General features: G+C 30.9%; 1 protein-coding gene across 1 annotated transcript; it reads left to right on the forward strand.

The window, feature by feature from the left end:
• The first annotated feature begins 4,957 nt into the window (after positions 1-4,957).
• On the forward strand, positions 4,958-9,508 carry LOC107638115 (uncharacterized). Its single transcript, XM_088485052.1, has 13 exons — positions 4,958-4,984; positions 5,356-5,588; positions 5,884-5,912; positions 6,036-6,067; positions 6,316-6,435; positions 8,226-8,326; positions 8,407-8,482; positions 8,579-8,611; positions 8,698-8,751; positions 8,831-8,872; positions 8,963-9,041; positions 9,257-9,331; positions 9,414-9,508. Exons 1-13 carry the CDS (start codon positions 4,958-4,960, stop codon positions 9,506-9,508), a joined length of 996 nt encoding a protein of 331 aa, XP_088341178.1.
• The last annotated feature ends 11,965 nt before the right edge of the window (positions 9,509-21,473 follow it).

Genomic DNA, 21,473 nt, shown 5'->3' on the forward strand with positions numbered 1-21,473 from the left:
ATAATTACCCTAAAACAAATTTCTGGTGAATTACATAATGTTAAAGATTTTTTTTATTACAAATATTAATAAAGAATTTACTCTATAAATAACACAACATATATTTTAACTCCAAGTAGAACTGTATAAATTATATCATGCGGATAAAATACCCTAAGCTCTTTAACATTATTTTAGTGTTGAACAAGTTGTATCATATTAATTGTTAAATCATATCTTCGATGTATAATAGATATGGACAAAACCTGGATTCTTAAGCCACGAGATAGCATAGAATATAGACGAGGACTTAACAAGTTCCTAGACTTTGCATTTGCGAATGCATCGTCGGATGACATAATAAAGTGTCCATGTCCTCAATGTGGGTTTCAATATATGCAAACAAGAGAGGATGCGTACGACCACCTGTTGATAAAGCCATTTCCGCCTGGATATACTATGTGGTTGCATCATGATGAGAAACCGACTGAAGAGAGCTCTAGTTGCACATAGATAGTTGAGAAACCTACAACCGAGGTGAATTCATATTTTCAAATGGTGCACGAGGTATTTAACTTCACAATGTCTCATGAAAGTGAGGAAACCACAACGGGCGAACATGTAGAAGACGATGATCTGGAGTTACTGTGCTTGTACGATGGTTTAAGTCGCGAGGCCCGGGATTTCACCGATCTTCTTGCGGATGGAGTGGAGGAATTATATCCCGGCTACTCGAAATACTCATAGTTATCTTTCCTAGTGAAGCTTTATCACATTAAGTGTATGTGCGGTGTGAGTGACAAGGCTATGTCGATGATTCTGGACTTATTGCGGGATATGTTTGAGCAAGCCAAACTCCCGTCCACATTGTATAAAGCCAAAAAAACTATCCGAAAGTTAGGGATTGAATACAAAAAGGTAGATGCATGGCCGAATGATTGCATGCTATATCGGAGTATGATGAGGACGCGACCAAGTGCAAGTAATGTAGACTTCACGATGGAAGCAAAAGACGCGAAAAGGGTTCCATTACAAAACTCAAAATACCTGTCAGGAAAAACGAAAAGCCTCTACCAGCAAAGACTCTCTGTTACTTTGCTCTGATAGCACGACTACAACGATTATTCATGTGTAGCAAAACTTCAACTGACATGTCATGGCATAAAGAGGCTGATAATAATGATGGGTTCTTGAGGCATCCAAGGGACGCATAAGCATGGAAAGAATTTAATGCAAAGTATCCATTTTTTTCTAGTGATTCGTGCAGTGTTCGTTTAGCTTTAGCTAGTGACGGATTTAATCCTTTCAGAAATATGAGTACGAAGTATTCCATTTGGCCTGTGATTCTTATTCCGTACAATCTTCCTCCATGGCTTTGCATGAAATAGGTATCCTTTATACTATCTATGATTATTCCCGGTCCTAAAAGGTCAGATAATGACATAGATGTTTATTTGGAGCCCTTGGTGGATGAGTTGAAGCAACTGTGGGATGGCGTTGAAACTTACGATGCTAACAAGGGGACCACTTTCAAGATGCGTGCGGTGCTAATGTGGACTATTAATGATTTTCCAGGGTTGGGAAATTTATCTGGGTGAAACACGTATAGTGGGTTAGCATGTCCTACGTGTAACGTGGACGCTAAGTCTCAGCGACTAATATTCAGTCAAAAATGGTGTTACATGGGCCATCGTCACTTCTTGAATCAGGGCCATAAATATAGACTAGACCAAAATAGATTTGACGGATAAGTTGAAAGTAGAGATCTACCGAAGAAGTATTCTAGAACAGATGTCTTAAGGCAACAGTCTCACATGCAAGTTTCATTTGGGAAGAACTCAACTGTGACAGCCAAAAGAAGACGTATTGGTCAAGATGCAGATCAAGATGACTCGTATTGGAAAAAGATGAGTGTGTTCTTTGAACTCCCGTACTGGAAGGATCACATGTTGCGTCATAACCTTGACGTGATGCATATAGAGAAAAATATTTGTGAGAATGTGGTCTTCACTATCTTAAACGATGGCGCCAAATCAAAAGACAATCTGAAAGCTCGCAATGATTTACAAAGTATGGGCATAAGGCCTGAATTGTGGCCGGACGAAGGTGGTAAATATCGTTCAGCAATTTTCACAATGTCAAATCCATAGAAGAATGTATTCCTGAAGATTCTACAGAATGTGGTCTTTCCAGATGGTTACTCGAGCAATATTGCTCGTTGTGTTGACTTACGACAGTGCAAGTTGCTTGGGTTGAAAAGTAATTACTGCCACATTCTAATGGAACAATTACTTCCGATTTTGGTGAAGAATGCATTGCCGAGTCCGGTGTCGACTGTGATTGCGAATTTGTCTTCATTTTTCTGAGAACTCTATGGGAAAGCTATAAACCCTATGCAGCTTGGTGGCCTTCATAATCCTGTTGTGCAAACTCTGTGTCAGATGAAAATGATTTTTCCTCCATCCTTCTTCACTGTCATGGTTCACCTTACGGTGCATCTCGTTGATGAACTAAAACTTGGTGGCCCGGTACATTATCGGTGTATGTATCTAATAGAAAGGTTAACTTGCTACTAAATGCCTTTAATACATTTATTTTATCTCATTACGTATATACTAAGTGTTATGTCCTATTTATATAAAAGGTACTAGGACGATTGAAGGAATATTTGCGTAACAGGGCACAAGCAAAAGGCTCCATTGCGGAGGGCTATTTATCCGAGGAGATTTTGACATTCTGTTCTAGATATTTGGATAATATTGAGACTAGGATCAACCGACCAGCGCGAGTTGATGATCAACCTGTTGATATTACACACAATACAGGAAAAACCATGTTCCCAAAAATTGGAAAGGATTCGGGGGCTGTTTCACATTTTAAACTGACTCTAATGGAAAAAGATCAGGCACATCGTCATGTGCTAGTGAATTGCGAGGTTGACATTCCATTTATTGAGTAAGTATGCACATGTTTTTTTGAAGCACGATTATACCTCATTTCACATACTCAGTCGTTGGAATAATTTGCTGTTGTGTCATAAAGTACATTTAGGGCAGAAATGAAGCAAAAATTACGGCATCAAACAAGGTCGCAATCTAAGATTGACCGTGTTGTGCATGCAGAATTTCCTCGCTGGTTCAAGCATGAGGTTCGTAGAAATTTACCCTGATCAACATATTTGTGCCCTAGAATTATAATTTATGAATTCCAACGTCTTATATGAATGAAATCTAATTTATGGTGCCAGGTTCCAATGGACAGTACTATACATTCGAAACAAATGAAGTTGCTGGCATGCGGTCCCATACTTCAGGCAAGACGTTTTGGGGCGTACAATATCAATGGGTACAAATTTAGAACTATCACAAAGGAAGACGGGCTGAAAATTCAAAATAGTGGAGTTTATGTCTCATCCAATACAAGAAGTTATGCAAGCATGTGTGATAATAGAGTGGCTGTTGGTAGTGTTCCATATTATGGAAAAATTGGATAATACAATGGTTTTGTTAAGATGTATTTGGACTGATACAACTACGAGCAGAGGCATCAAACAAGACCATTTGAGCCTTACCAGCGTTAATTTCACTCATCCGATACACACCGGTGATCGAGAAGAGGATGAACCATACATATTGGCATCAGAAGCTCATCTCGTATACTATGTGCGTGATGAAGTAGATCAAGATTGGAGTGTAGTGGTTCATATAAAACCACGAGACTTGTATGACATGGGAGGAGAGAATAAAGAAGTTGAAGCTACTTTTTTTCCACAGCCCGGGTTGAACATGTCAGCGGCAGATGACATCGCACTACAAGATTTATATATATTTGTGGGTATTTTTTAGAGGGGGTTTTTAAAAACCTCTGCAATATATTTTATATGTGACATTTTAATAAACTCCCACCAAATATCTAACAATAAAACTCTACTGTTATCAATTAAAATTTCTTCAAAATCCAAGAAACACTCGAAGAGAAAGAAGAGAAGGGTGAGAGCTCACCAAAACCCTAAGCTCGCTGATAGACATCTCCACCGCCATCTCCATCGCCACCATCGCCGTCATCGCTGCCGATAAAGTTAATCTCCTTTCTACTTCTGCCATAAAGCTACTGAGATCGAGCCAAGGCGCTTCCTTCATCACCGCATTTTCAGATCTAATTGCAACGCCCAAGTCTCTGAGATCGAGAAAAACTGCTTCTTCGGTTAACTCTCCTTGGCCAATGACACTCGTGTTCTCCATCGACATTCTATCCTTTCTGTACGCTCTTCTTTTCACTCATTCTCAATTTCTAGTTCTCCTTCTCTTTTTCTTTTTTATTCGTTTTCTTTGTTTTTAATTCTCAGATTCTGAATGATTTGTTATGTGATATAACATTCGATGAGTTTTATTATCTATTGATTGATAATATTTTTTCAAATTCTCAAGCGCTCCAAGTGTTTGATGAATTGTTTATTCTCTTAATTGAAATCCTGATAAATTGATTTGCTAATTTTTGAATTTTGATTTCGTGATACTCTTTTACTTTGATACTAATGTATATATTTGAAATCCTAATAAATTGATTTTATTTAGAAACAGCTATGTTGCTTGAACCTTAGACTACAGTGAAAATCCATGTGAGCATGAATAACTTTACCTTAAATCCTCTTGTATTTGTCACGAAAAATAGGTACAACTGGGTAACTAAAACTTGTGATTTATCTGCAGGTTTTTTATAACTAGTATGATACTAAATTGCTTGAAATAATCAATTCAAAGTGTGTTCATGAATAGATTCAGTAATAATATTGTAAGAACTAATGAGAAGGTTCTTATTTATAACAATCATTCTTTTTCACCATTTTACATGTGACATTGCACTGATGTCATTTTTCAAGAGAGGAATGAGAGGCTATTTTATAAGCTTCTGATTGATAACATAGAGGAACTGCTTCTTGTTGTTTACACTCCAACTGTTGGAGAAGCCTGCCAGAAATATGGAAGCATTTTTCATCGACCGCAAGGTCTATACATCAGATTGAAAGTAAAGTATGGTTTTTTATTTGTATTTATTGTTCTGTTTTCATCATTTAGCTTTTTAGGTGAAAAAAAAAAAGAAAGAAAGAAAGATAAGAGATACTAAGTTTTTGAGACTCTACAGAGGCTAGGTCCTTGAAGTACTGAAAAACTAGCTAGAGAAGAGCACTCAAGTTGTTGTCACTAATGACGAGCGTATATTAGGACTCGGAGATCTTGGTTGCCAGGTAAACATAGATACTAATTGTGGTTTCTTTCTTATTTAATTTGAAGTTTGTTGTTTGAATTTCCCATCACCAATGCATCTCTATCTAGTTTATTTTGATATATTAGTATTTGTATATATTTTATTTTGCAGGCTGTTGTTTTCATAGATATTAGTCTTAAGAAAGCTATTGAGTTCAATGATTTTTGCCACACTCATCAACCTCTTATTGCTTTTATCAAAACTAAAGTTAGAGGTCTTTTTGCAGAGGAAAAGCCAGTTCTGGACTCGAAACTTTGGCATGCATGTGCTGGTCCTGTCCCCTTGTTTCTTTACCTGCAGTTGGGAGCCATGTGGTATACTTTGCATAAGGTCATAGTGAACAAGTATGTTGAAATACGATATTATTATTATTATTATTATTATTATTATTATTATTATTATTATTATTATTATTATAAAGTGATGATCATTTTTCTGGGCTTGAAGATTGTTTCTTGCCTCTTGTCTCTCTATCTTGTATTCTTGTTGCCTTAGCTTAGCATGATCTGATTTAATCCTCTTGGAAGCTCAAATTTAACTAGGCTGATTTTTTCTAATTTTATCAGGCGAAGTTTCTAATATGTTTCAACTCAAAATATTTTCAAGTTGATTGATATTTCTGAATGTACTGAGGCACAGTTATCCAATCACAGATCCTGATGTGGAAGGTAATTAATTAAATTTGTCCACGTAAGTTAAATTCCTAATGAAAAATTATTAGGGTTCTCAGTATACATTATATTGCTTTCTTCTTTTTGTTTAATTTACGATCCTTGTTTTTTGTTATTCAGTGCATGGCGAACCCTTGTTGGGAGTTATCAAAGTATGCTATAATATGCACTAAATAGGTATTACTCATTTCTATTTTGTCTTTGATGGTTATAGTTATTAATCTATAGTACTGAGATTCATTCTTTGGCTTTGTAGCAAGAGTCCTATAAACCAAGCAACATCAAAGGCTATGCTGACACAGATGATCACCATCATCTTTAGGAGAACGAAAACCAATCCGGCAAGGGCTTATTTGATATAATAATATTCGATTATGTCTTATACAAAATTAAATTTTAGGAGGTTGAGTTACTTATCTTAGACAAGTTTGATGAATTCTACAGCCCCACATTTTCACAAGCAGCAGTAGTTTTATTCTTCAATAGTCTTGTAGATGGTGGCTTGATGGCTTCATTACTGGTAACTTTCTTACTTTTCTCTAACAAGATTAGAGTCCATAGAGTAGTTATGGTTCATCTTGTGTAACTGAGAGATTAAAATCAATAAAATTTGCCATGGGATGCTGGTGCACGAAATTATGATCATCAATGGCGCCAACAACTTGGTACGCACAATTGTAATCTCAACTCTTTATCACAACTTCGCACAACTAACCAGCAAGTGCACTGGGTCGTCCAAGTAATAAACCTTACGTGAGTAAGGGTCGATCCCACGGAGATTGTCGGCCTGAAGCAAGCTATGGTCACCTTGTAAATCTCAGTCAGGCGGATTCAAATGGTTATGGTGAATTGATAATAAAAAGATAAATAAAACGTAAAATAAAGATAGAGGTACTTATGTAATTCTTTGGTGAGAATTTCAGATAAGCGTATAGAGATGCTTTCGTTCCTCCTAAACCTCTGCTTTCCTGCTGTCTTCATCCAATCATTCCTACTCCTTTCCATGGCAAGCTTTATGTAGGGCATCACCGTTGTCAATGGCTACATCCCATCCTCTCTGTGAAAATAGTTCAATGCGTTGTCACTGCATGGCTAATCATCTGTCGGTTCTCGATCATACTGGAATAGGATTTACTATCCTTTTGCGCCTGTCACTACGCCCAGCACTCGTGAGTTTGAAGCTCGTCACAGCCATCCCTTCCCAGATCCTACTCGGAATACTACAGACAAGGTTTAGACTTTTCGGATCTCAATAATGGCCGTCCATGGGTTCTAACTTATACCACGAAGATTCTAATATCTCAGACTCGGTCCTCTGTATTAGATATCTAAGAGATACTCATTCTAACTTGTTTGCATGTAGAACGGAAGTGTTTGTCAAGCACGCGTTCATGGGTGAGAATGATGATGAGCGTCACATAATCATCACATTCATCATGTTCTTGGGTGCGAATGGATATCTTAGAGAAGGAATAAGCTTGAATTTGAATAGAAAAACAGTAGTATTTTGTATTAATTCATGAGGAACATCAGAGCTCCACACCTTAATCTATGGAGTGTAGGAACTCTACCGTTGAAAATACATAAGTGATAAGGTCTAGGCATGGCCGAATGGCCAGCCCCCTAAACGTGATCAAAGGATCAAAAGATAATCCAAAGATATCCAAAGATGTAAATACAATAGTAAAAAGTCTTATTTATACTAAACTAGTTACTAGGGTTTACAGAAATGAGTAAATGATGCAGAAATCCACTTCTGGGGCCCACTTGGTGTGTGCTTGGGCTGAGCATTGAGCTTTACACGTGTAGAGGCTTCTCTTGGAGTTGAACGCCAGTTTTTAACCTATTTCTGGCGTTTAACTCCACTTTGCAACCTGTTTCTGGCGTTTAACTCCAGAATGCAGCATGGAACTGGCGTTGAACGCCTGTTTGCGTCGTCTAAACTCGGGCAAAGTATGGACTATTATATATTGATGGAAAGCCCTAGATGTCTACTTTCCAACTCAATTGAGAGCGCACCATTTGAAGTTCTGTAGCTCCAGAAAATCCACTTTGAGTGCAGGGATGTCAGAATCCAATAGCATTTGCAGTCCTTCTTCAACCTCTGAATCTGATTTTTGCTCAAGTTCCTCAATTTCAGCCAGAAAATACCTGAAATCACAGAAAAACACACAAACTCATAGTAAAGTCCAGAAATGTGAATTTTAATTAAAAACTAATAAAAATATACTAAAAACTAACTAAATCATACTAAAAACTATGTAAAAATAATGCCAAAAAGCGTATAAATTATCCGCTCATCAGATGCAGTATTTTTTGAAAGCACGTTTCCAATTCAACAAGAACCAATTTGCGGATTTGATGATGATTTCAGGAATAGGAGCAACTCGTACACAAGTAATTAAGCTTTAATTAGTACTCACACCTTCTTAATTATTCAAAATCAATCATTAATCATTCCCTAATAAATTTCACTTTGGCATGCAGCTACTTTGATGCCAATATTAATACCCGCTCTAGGAGAAGAGAAGTTGCTCTCAATAGGGCTCTTAGTTAGCTGCATCAATGTAAGTTTAATTTCCACATGTTTCTTGTTTGATTTGTAACATAATATAATATAATACTGACAAAGTTTTATTAACAATTAATATATGGTTATGCAGATGTTTGTGTACAACATATCTTGGGCAGGATGGGTAACAATACTTTTCTTCCTTCTAAAATCTTTTTATTTTGCTTATAGTATTATATATTTCAAGAACAATCCTTGAAAACCATGCAGGTTCCTTATGCTCTAGCAGGTTGTTCTATTTTTGGGGTTTTTGTGCGCCCCAGTGTAAGTTTCCGTTCCTATTTGGTAACTTATAACTAACTTTGAATCAGTAATTTCATATCTCACATTGTGCTTGGTATAGATATACAGCATTGCATCCAAACAAGTTGGTCCTAATGAACAGGTACCCTTACTCAAGTTAGATATGAAAAATGAATCATGATGTTTTAGCTTCTTATTAGTTTAATAGATTAGAATGATTGATTTGATGCAGGGAATGGTTCAAGGATGTCTCTCTGGAGTTAGCTCCATGGCGCAAATTGTTTCTCCCTTAATATTCAGTCCGCTCACAGGTATCAATCATAATCAGTTACCAAATTAATCACTATGTATTTGTATATAAATAGTTAAATACACGTGTTGTTTCACACATTTTTAATGTGTACTTTATATTTCAACATATATTCTATACGAAGAACTGATTTTTTTTGTATACACGTAGCATAATTAATGAATATATAGTACTACCAAGTATTAACAAGATTCTCCTCAAATTTTAACAATGCAGCATTATTCTTGTCTGAAGAAGCACCCTTCTATTTTCTTGGGTTTAGTATAATGTTCCTTGGCCTTGCAATGGTAAGTTGGTTAGAACGAATGAATCGGTTTCTTTTAGATTTATAATCCATTCATAGCTTATGATGACACCTACCTTGCATTTCAAGTTGTTGCATTTATACAGAGCTTGATGATCCGAGCCACTCCTCCTATCAGAAAAATTAGCAGCGACAGTATCCGCTGCATAGATACATTGGTCTGAGGTGGAGACATGATCTTGTTTTCTGCTTCAACAAAATTGTTCATACTTACACCCTATGAGACCATGAATTATAGGACAGTAAAAGCAACCGTGTTTCATGTTATATAACTAATGAGCATGGAATCAAGTATAGAACTATATACTTTGACACTGGGGGGTAGGAAACAGAACATCAAATGCAAAGCACGGCTAATTAATTCTTGTATGCATAGTATATATACACCTAGACATAGATTGTTTATATCACTAGATAGAGTAATTTTTCTAATATTCCTTTAGATTACATTATAGTTATTGCAGACAGGATCTTAGTCCATTTGACAGCTTTGTTGTAGAATGAGGCTTAGAAGCTGTGCTGGACAAGGCCGTGCATACTGAAGATGGTAAACAGATTATACGGAATGGATATGTTTCTCAAACAGCTTCAATTATATGGGAAGCAAGTAGTTCATTCGAGGTTTAGTTACTTTTAAATTCTCTATAGTTTCATTGAACTTCCATATTGGGTATGAAACTGCTTTTTTTTGTGCGTGGATATTATTATAACTTAGTGGAAAACAAACCTGCTCTAGTTGCTCTTTGAAGAACACTCCCAAAGGTTGTAACTCTCATGTAGTGCAATTTAATCTAGATTCATGTTTGTTCTTGTAATATATACCTCTTGATTGTATTGGGGTAAAAAATTATGAATGGAAGCTCCATGGAAGTGATCCATGTGTATTTTGACCCACGCGCAAAACAATAATAGTTAGATGATATTGAAATATTGAAGTTGTTGTTTTATTTTACTTTTTAAATAAAAACAATAATAGTTATGTAGAAGAATACCATATGGAATTATGTTTGGAACTGTTGACATTGCAAATTTTTTTATATATTGAGTTATGTCTTATATTGAGGAATTGTGTTATAAAAGATTTAGTTTTTAAATTTTTATATTAAAAAAATAAATTTTTAATTTGAGAATATGTAAATGAGATGTGATTAATGAATTATTTAAAATTAAAAATAAATAAATAATTACAGAATTTGTGGAGGTTTAAAAATCTCACAAAATAGTTTATTTTTGTTAAATTAAAAATTAATTTGTGGGAGTTTTAAACTGTCATAAAAGTGATTTAAAACAGTCACAAAAGTCTAATATAAAACCCTCACTAAACACACACAAAATTCCCCACTGAATAGATTGTGGAGGTTTTTAAAAACCCCCACAAAAGACCTCGTGGCACCTCAAATTTTGGGGGTTTTAGAAACCCCCACAAAATATTTGGTGGGGGTTATAAACCTCCATAAATAGGAGAAAAAACCTTCACAAATAAACAAAAATCTTGTAGTGTCGGTGATTTACAGTTGACAAGGGATGATGATATAGAAGACCCAATAGACGATGTTTTTGATAACATTGATGATGTGGCATAGTGGAAATATGGAAAACGTGAACATCATTTATAGAGGATATGTGTGTGTTTAATAAGTTTAACAATGTTTATAATGTACGCAGTTTGCTGGTTACATTACTATCAGTGTTTTCGTACTTGATTTAAGTTTTCATTTCTTGTTGATTTTCATGAATACCACCAGTTTCTCGTTTCTTCCAACGATTGTTGCTAGCAAAAGTCAGTTTTTAAGTAATTGTTGTTGTCATCATCATTGTTGTTGTTCTTAATCTCCAATGAAGAAAATTATGATATGGAGTAAATTGCCTTGAATAACAATATTGTTATCATTGACCAATATAGTCAACATAAAATAGTGGTGTAACAGGAGAAATGAGAATGGAGGATTTCTCATCATGCTGTGCAGGCACACCACTAACGAAATGGCTATGGCCTCTCCATTCTCTTCATTGGAACATGCAATTACGGTTGTCAGAGACATATGGTTCTGTAAGTTGAATGTTAGGTCTTGGTTGGAGGCTATATCAGGACGATTTTGTTCTAATGAATACTTGAAAACGGCGAATGAAGCTACTGTGCATGTTTGTTCATTAGCTATACCCTTAAAAACTTGAGTTAAACTATATTTGAATAATAAGTATTTTAAGTTGATATATGCTTAGAACATTTAACCAATAATAATTGTTACGTTCATGCTAAAATTTGTAGAAACTTTATGAAGGGGGATCAATGTACGAGGAGAAATTTGGGTATGTTTTCGTGACATTTGTAGCTAGTAGGACCTCTGAAGACATACTTGCTGAATTAAAGGTTAGAAATAAATTTCTAGCATAGAAAGTGAATCACAGAGACATAATATGCTTTAGAAAAAAGACCATGAACTATACATTTTATTATGATACAGACGCGCTTTAAAAACATGCATGTTGTTGAGTTGGATATTGCTTCAAAAGAGGAATTAAAGTATATAGAACGTTCTATTATAGAGCTTATTTCCAAGAAATCTGTCCAAACTACCGACGAAGGAGATGGTAATTGTTAATTTTGTTTTGTTTAGGTTTAAAGTCCTCTTACCATTTTAACGCAATTTTTTTCTTAATTACTAGCTAATGGGAGTTATCATTTTCTTTTAAGTAGACTTAGGTTGTTGTTTGCATGTTCATATTTTCAGTGTCAGCTGAATATTCAGATGAAATAGTTGATGACACTCTAGATAGGGTAGACACTGATTCAGAAGACGATTTAGATGCTATCTCCTCCGATGGATATGACATCTCCAGGAATGTTGAGGTTAATAAGGTTCCGGAAGAAGACAATGAAACTTTATACATCCAACATATAGAAGATGACGTACGACCTGCAAAAAGGGGTTTCGATCTGAACAAAAAGCCATGGTTTGGAGATGACTTATCAGATCCTTTATCACGTGACTGTAGTAGATTTGTGACAGAGTATTTCTGGCCAGGTCAATACGATGTTAAAGAGAAATTTTGACTCAATACTTGTTTGTCTACTTAAGTAATTTTGATTTTTATGCTCTATTGAACTTTGTTTTCACTTTATGAATTCAGACGTTCACTTGATTTTTTCTTTACCATTTATGCTTGAATACAAACTCAAAATGCGCTGACAGTACAAGAGAAAACCTAATTCGTAAATTTGTGCATATTATTAATTTATAAATATTTTTTTAATTCATAAATTATTTTTTACGTAACAAAATCAAAAATGTATCTAATGCATTAAGTTACATTACAGTGCTTGAAACATGTTTTTTAAAAAAAATAGCGAGAACTTGAGTAGATTTAACAAGGCAATGTTTAAACAAAAAAAATTCAAGTTAAAAATATATTGCAGCGATTGAAAGAAAATCGCTACAAAACAAGTATCTAAGTATATTTGCTAACTCGACATTTTGCGATAGTTAAAGCAAAACCGCTGCAAAATGATACGCTTTTAGTAGCTTCTCCCAAATTTGTCGTGGTAACCGCTGGCAGATTCTATTTAACGACAATTTCTAAAAACTGTTGCTAAATGCCCGCCGTTATCTGTCAATTCTCTTGTAGAATGAGATCATTTTTGGACAAGTTGCGGTTCCTTCCAGTAAAATTTGCCTCATTGCAAGTTGATATTTTGTGGTTAACAATTTTTATTTTATATTTTTATTAGATAAATTTGCCTATAAAAAACACTTAAACCCATGTACTTTGTTATGTGTTCTATATATATGAATGAAAAATGCTTTGTACGAATTACATTATGAATATTATTAAGTTTGAATAAAAAATATCATAATATTATTTATGAGAGGGAGTAATTATAGGACTGATCAATTGTGAGATATTAAACTTATATCTCATCATTTGTTAACTGATTTAAAAGTGAAATTTTCTAAGATTTTTTATAATTTCGGACCAATATGATATTTTTAGATCGTTAAAGAATTCTTATTTAGTTCTTTAAAGAAAATGTATCAGAAACTGAAACAAACATTTACCTGTAGCTCTTGAATATATTATCTCATGTAGCATATGATAAGCACAAGGAGAATTTTTTGGAAATTCGGATGCCAATTTATATATATTATTATTCTTGTTGTTTTATTTAAAAAGATGTATACTTTGTTGTTATAATGTTATGTCGCTATTTTCTCCCATTATCCATGTTAACTTTTCTTTTTCAAATTGTAATTAACCAGCCATGCTTTCTCTCTAGTCTTTTTCTAATTCTTGAGATACTTACGATTTTCTAGCCCAGTGCGTGATATGACTTTTCTTCGTGTACTTTTTTATTTATTTGTTGTCTTTTAAAGTGTGTAGGTTGAAAGATACGTTTGCATGTAATTATATTCATTTTCCTCTCCATCAAAGTAAAAACCATTAGACTAGGAGTTTAATTTCAGTTCTTTATAATATTATATACTCTAAAATTGATTAAACCTGACAAAAATCTTTAAAGAAAACATCAGTATTATTTAATGCGTAAAAGTATTTCTTTATATTTAGAATTAAATATTTGATTAAAGTGTAAACATATAGAGCGCCAATTGCAATTGGATCGATGGTTACTACAATATATAACATTAGGATCCTGCTAGGAGACAATAGACTATTTGTATAATGTGTATAATGAATTATTGAGTTACAAAATGAACATCCTCCATATTATTTAGAATAACCATCCGTGTACTAGAAATAATAAACATCTTCTCAAAAGCTTAAATCAATTTTGGAGTTCACCAAGAATCGAACTCTTGACTTTTCAGATCTAGAGTTCTAATACCATGTCATGATACTACTTATCCCAAAAACTTCTAATAAAAAAAAATAACACTAATAATTATATCTCTAATACTCCCTAAACTTTCATTGTACACATTGTACAAATATTCTATTTGTTTCTCATATTTTCCCTCGTAAAATATCATTCATGTAAAAAGAAAGTTGAATTCCTACTCAGCTAATAAATGCTAGAAATAAATAGGAACTATGCCAACTCTAACTCTAACTTTACTAACAGCTTTATAATATATCAATTCTAATCTTAACTACTTCTAATTCACCAGTATCTAACCCTATTTATAGTTCATAAAAAGAAAGTTAATATACAATAATTTGATGAGTATATAAATTAAAAATTTAACATAAACAATATAATCATTTCACAAAATTAGTTTTTATATAAATAAAAATATTAAATTTTCAATTAAAAATCTTATTTCAATGGTTAAAATTTTTTTATATAAACCAAAAGTTTTTGGTAGGTTCAATACTTATTCTCTGTATATATAGAGTAGCAGATTGGTCGGATAAAATTTAGTTTCAACCCACACTCTATCTAATCTCGTAAATAGTTGACAATCCTATCCCATCGAATTGAATCAGATTAGGTACCCGATACGAATAAGATTAGTACTGCTGCCACTACTAGTTTATACTATGAGTAGCATTTAAAATGTGTTTTTATATTTTTAGTCATTAATTTTAATTATATATATATATATATATACTTTACTTTTCATCAATTATTTAAAAAATACAAAAATAATGCATACGAACAAATTAAAATATCCAAACAATAAGACAAAAAAAAATATTCAAACAATTATGTATTATATATAAAAAGTGTTATATGTACACTGTAAATTAGTCGCTATTAAATCAGTCTATATAAAAATAATTAATATATAACTGACTTTTTCTATATGCTTATTAGAGTTACAAAAATACTGTATATATTAAAATTAGTTATTATATATTTGTGTATAAATATATGTGTCATTTTTAATATGTATTTTGTATTTTAAAATATATTTTATGTTAATAATTAATTTTAGTGATTAAAATTAATATACACTTAATATAATTGTTATAATTTTAATAAATTACAGGGAACTTGACAATCAACATCATATATATGTTGATATATATATGTTGATATATATATATATATCAACACACAATGATAATAATAATAATAATTGACCAATGTATGTGATACAAAAAGTTGTTTATTAACACATAATACAGTTGATATTAATAATGTCAAATCATGTTTAAGTAAAGAGAAGAAAGTGCTTCAGATCACTTCTAGAGATTAGGAATGGGTAACAATTAATGTGGCTAGCTCGCTCTAAATAACTGCGATTATGACGACTAGGATCACTTATAATTTATTTCAGATGTATCTTAATTAGGCATACATCAACACTCTCATAATGATATATACAGTTTCACCTTCAAAAATTCAATTACGATAACTACTATAAAAAAAAAGAATGTGATTGAATTTAGTTAGAACTTATTAGATATTGTGTAAAAAGTAAAAACAGCAATATACCTCTATTAGGGTATATATGCGCCAAAAAAGTATTGGATATATATCCGCAGCACCAATGGTCAGTGATTTGTTAATTTAATAAGAGTGTGAGAAAGGAAAAGCAAAGAGAGAAAGAGAAGAAGAAGAAAGGGAGAAGGGAAGATGGGAAAAAGAGACGCTGAGGGAGGAAGACACACTCTAAGAGGAAGTGCTACCGTTCACTTTTATTAAATTAGAACGACTAATGTATTATCATTCACGTATTTTAAAATTTTTTTGTCATTGCTTGTCAAAATTTTTTGGGTAGCATTTGGAATATTTACTCTTTATACTTTTTCCGTCGTTCTCCGGAATTATTAGCTTTTGCTTTATATAACATGTAAGGAGTCATGCTTTCTATTTTCTTTTTCTTATTCGTTCTCGTGGCTTTTAATTTCATTTTGTAGTTCGTTCTAATCATGACTTTTTTTCTTCTAGTGCTCTTCATTTGTTATTGTCATATTCTTATTGTGCTTTTTTCTTATAACAGTACGTGAACTTTTTATTTTTAATATTGGAGTGGTAGTGGTGTTTTTTTTAAATGTGAATTGTTGGGGTGTTAAACTCAAATATGGAATCGTTTAACTAGAGAAGCAGAAATTGGACCGTCCGATTTGTAGAGGTACAGAAATCAGACCGTCCGATTTCTGAGAGATACACAAATTGGACCGTCCGATTTGTAGAGTACAGAAATTAGACCATTCGATTTCTGAGAAGTATACAAATCAGACCGTCTGATTTGTGTTAAAAAAAATAAAAAATTTTAAGTACAGAAATCGAACCCAGGAATTTGTGTACTTCCACAGTTTTAAAAAATACTAAAAATTACAATGTTAAGATATATCACCACTTTTACTTCCATAACAAAAAAATTTAGCCACAGTACGTTTGCACATGTGATTATCATATTCCTTTTCCCCTCCCAAAGCAGCATCTACGTCCAAAAACAAGGAAACCATTGGTCCCATTACTCCTAGAATTTCATTTTCTAACCTCAAAAAGAATGAATAATCATCAAATATGTAGAGTCAATCTATCTCTTTTATCATGAAAAGTAAATACAATAACACAGAATAAAACATTATTTTTATCTTTAATATTTAAATTAAATTTTAAAATTATTTTTAATATTTTTAATATTTTATTTAAATCTTTAATATTTTAAAATTATTAAAATATTATTCTATCATCAATTCTATAATAGAGATTCACATATAAGACGTTATAATTTACTGTGAAAAATAATCTCATATTATTAATAGTTAAAAAATTAAATAAATAAAAAATAACATTAATAATACAACTGAACAAAAATAATAATATTATTTAAATTTGTAAATACTCATTCCGTTCCTACCCATTTGGAGTGAGTATTTAGTGGATGGAGTGGACTAGGTTGGGTTTAGGTAATATCCATCCCTATTCACTTCGGTGTATATATAACATATATAAATATAGGGTTAACCATGAAAAATATTCTCAATTTATTCAAACGCTGACAAAAATGCACTCGAATTTTATTATTGACAAAAATACCTTTAAATAATTTAAAAACACAACAATAATACCCAATAGTAAATATATATTTCAAAAAATACCTTAAAAATTAAATTTTGATATGATTTTTTTACAAACATAATTAAAAAAATGAGATATTATTATTATTTTTAAAATTTGATAATTTTTTTCTAAGTATATAATTTTTTGTGATTTTTTAAAAGTATTATTAGTTGTTAACAAAAAAATTACAAAAAAATATATACTCAACAAAAAATCACCAAAATTTAAGGATAATAATATCTCATTTTTTTAATTATGCTTGCAAAATATTGTATCCAAATTCAATCTCTAATGTATTTTTTGAGAAATACATATTTAATGTTAGATAATCTTGCAAAAATACTAACATGAAATATGTATTTCTCAAAAAATACATTAGAGATTGAATTTTGATGCAATTTTTTACAAGTATGATTTAAAAAATAAGATATTATTATTCTTAAAATTTGGTGATTTTTTGTTAAGTATATATTGTTTTGTGATTTTTTAAAAGTATTATTGGTTGTTAACAAAAAAATTATAAAAAAATATATACTTAACGAAAAATTACCAATTTTTATGTATAATAATATCTTATTTTTATAATCATACTTGCAAAAAATTGTACCAAAATTCAATATCTAAGATATTTTTTGGAAAAATATATTTACTGTTGGGTATTGTTATGTTTTTAAATTATTTGAAAGCATTTTTGTCAATAATAAAATTCGAGTGTATTTTTGGTGGTTAACCCTATAAATATATATCATTTTAAAATATATAATATATAATATATATATATATATATAATAATTAGTAAAATAATTAATAATATTGTATTATTTTTAAATTTTTATTTTAATTGATGTTATGTATATGATAATGGTTATATAAGTTTTAAATTTTAATTTTATTTATTAGATTTTAATAATTATAAAAGCAAATAAGGATAGAACAAATATCTATAAAAACGGATTAGAGTTTAATTTTTTATTATCTCGAATAAAAACAGGACGAAATTTATGCGGATTTTTGTAGAGTCAAATAAAACTTTAAACAGTATAGCTAGTTCGTGTAAAACTCGACCTATATATAGAAAGATATTATTAAAGGTTTAATTATTTTGTCAGTTTCTATGACCTTATACTTTCTTTTCTTTTCGATTGAGTCCCTATATTATATCAGATTTATTTTGTAATTAAGTTTCTGTCTTAACAAAAATGTTAAAATTAACAAAATATTCTATTAATAAATAAAACGAATATATTTAAGTATCTAACACTTGAATATTATGTGTAGTTTATGAAATTACTCATTTTTAAAGTTTAAGTTTATAGAAGGGTATAATATGAATAATTATATCTCTATATTCTTTTTTAAGTATGAATTTTTTTTTTTTGGGTTTGCTTTGATTGTTTGCAAAGATTTTTTTTCTTTTATTTATTTTATTTATTTTTTATTTTTAGAATTTACTAAGGATTGAATTCTAGATTTTTTGGATATAAAACTTTGATAATATGTATAAAATCACTCATTTTAAAAATTTAAACTGATAAAAGAAGATAATATTAATGATTATATCTCTATCAATTATATATATATAATTGATTGATGGTTAATAATAAAGTATTATATATAAGGTAAAAATTTACATGTAATTGTCTTCGTATTAAATTAATAATGTAATTATCTTTATATAAAGTTAATAATTAAAAATTATTAGATGATAATTTAGTTAAACATATCAAATATTTAATTTTTAATTATCAATTTCAGATGAAAATAATTACTGTGTGAATTTTCACCGTTACATAATTATGTGTGAAAATTAAAAAAGAAAATGAGTGGCTCGCTCCTTTTAGAGAATCCAACGGGTGACAACATGTTCTGCAATAACTATGGTGACTATTTTTTGTAAGAAAAATGTTAGGGGCCGCCATTACTTTTTATTACGAGGAAGAATAGATGGTGATATTTTTTATCAATAATATTAGCTGACATTTATTGCACATATACTAGAAGGTACGCGGTGGAAGCTTCAATCAGATACTGAGCAATGAGAGACGTGCAGTTGCATTTGATTGGGAGAGGAGGATGAATGTCGTAAATTAATGGAGTGGCAAATGCTTTGTCTTCCATGCATCATGATTCTTTGCCTTCATAGTTCATCAGAATATGAAGCTCAGCTCATGTTTCAGATTTTGATACGCTAAGTATCTAAGCTTGAAACAAATGAGTTTCTAAAATAATATTTTAACTAATTAGATAGGGTTCATCATCAGTTCATTTGATTTTTTGTATGTGTGTCAAGAAGTTCATCATCATCAGTTCATTTGATTTTTTTTCGCATTGGCATTTCATTTTATTATATAAAGCCTTGTACTTTTACAATTTATTCCAGTGTGAGACTAGGTTTGGAATTCAAACTCCCAATTTAAATATAACAATCCCCCATGTTTTAAAATTATAGAAAACTAGAGAAACAATTTTTTTTTTAAAGGTTAGGAATGAGATTCGAACCTGCAACTTCTAAATGAGTATGAGACTGAGAAACTATGCTATTTGAACTATAACTCGTTGGCAAAAAGAGATAATTAGTTCAGTGGTAAAAAGCTAGAGAAACAATTAAGAAATAATATTATAAAATATTTTGCATTAATGAAGATCTAAAGAGATATATAGATGCACATGGATTTGATGGAACATGTCTTGACTCGTATCCTTTTCTAAATATTGATCAAATTTATTTTTTTAAGTCACCCAATTTTAAACATAATAAAATTTTACTATTTTCAAATTAAATAATTAATAATAAAATTGGGTCTAAAGCGAGTATAAATCGAATCTATATGAAACCTAAACTTAAAATTTAAGATGACATATTTATCAAATCCATTCTCTTGATTGAACTAGGCCATATTTTTTTCAATGGATGCACACTCTCCCATCCCAGATAAATACAGAAATAAAAATTAAGATTCAGTATATAATATGTAAAATTAAAATAAGATTTAATTATTCTATTAAATTTTATAATTTTATTAAATTTATAACTAAATTTATATATTTTTTATTGAATTCTTACGTTATTATTTTTAATTTTATAATTAAATTATTTTCATATCAAAAATATTAAAATTGACGGAATTTTACTGAAAAAACATGTGGTCAAAATCTATTAAGTTCTTAATAATTGATACTTTTAATTTGTAAAAAAAAAATAATTAATTCTAATATTTTTATATTAGAAATGACCTAATTATAAAAAATTAAAAATAATATAGAGATTTAATTTAAAAAAATATAAAAAAATAACAATACTAATTATCAAGCCAACAAGTTATAACTTAAATATTATAGTCTCTTCATCTTTATCTAAAAATCTCGAATTTGAGTCTTAATCCTAACTTAAAAAAACAAAAAAAAAATATAATACCTGCTGAGAATGTGCAAAATTTTCTTTCCATAAACTAATAATATCATTAATATAATAACAACGCCAATTAAGATTCAAGTAAAATAAATAATTTTAAAGATTAAATCAAGGTTTATCTAACTCTTCCTAAGACCTAATTCATATTTATCAAATTTTCGTTCAACGGGATTGGATCGGGTAACTGAAACCTTAACCCTAATTCAGTTGCATGATTTAGCTTGGTCAATTATTTTAGTTTTGCGTGATTAACCGGGTCTTAATGAAACCATATCAGATCTGAGCAAAACCAATCGGTTTCAGATTGAGTCTTCCAGCCAGGCCTCAGATTATGAGCACTCCTACGTATTTTTATTGAAAATGTAACAACAAACAAATTTAAACAAGCTACTCAATTAGTCTGGAAATACACCGTTTAACTTGCTATGTCTGCGGATTAATCAGACTCAGTTCATTTAACATTTTGTTTTTTCGGATGTAATTTTAAAGATAAAAATCTATTTATTTAAGCTAGACAAATAGAATGATACGACAAATTTATCCCATTCTTACTGTTCTAATCTCGTTAACTATTAATTAAGTGGTAATTGATTAATGTTGATTATCTAACATATAAATGGATCCCTTTTTGTGAAAATTAAAATCTCTCGGAACATATGTGTTATCGATATAAACATACATCTATGTGTGTACATATAGCATTTAGCATATAATTGGATATATATTCGGATGCCAAGTT

This window comes from Arachis ipaensis, chromosome B4, assembly GCF_059453495.1.
Source record: "Arachis ipaensis isolate K30076 ecotype BB chromosome B4, ASM5945349v1, whole genome shotgun sequence".
Taxonomy (NCBI): Eukaryota; Viridiplantae; Streptophyta; class Magnoliopsida; order Fabales; family Fabaceae; genus Arachis; species Arachis ipaensis.

Bases quoted from the DNA above. Each gene is read 5' to 3' on its own strand.
- LOC107638115 (XM_088485052.1), top strand. From the start codon at position 4,958: ATGGAAGCATTTTTCATCGACCGCAAG. The intron at 4,985-5,355 runs GTCTATACATCA...TTTATTTTGCAG, and splicing joins CATTTTTCATCGACCGCAAG to GCTGTTGTTTTCATAGATAT. The intron at 8,483-8,578 runs GTAAGTTTAATT...ATGGTTATGCAG, and splicing joins TCTTAGTTAGCTGCATCAAT to ATGTTTGTGTACAACATATC.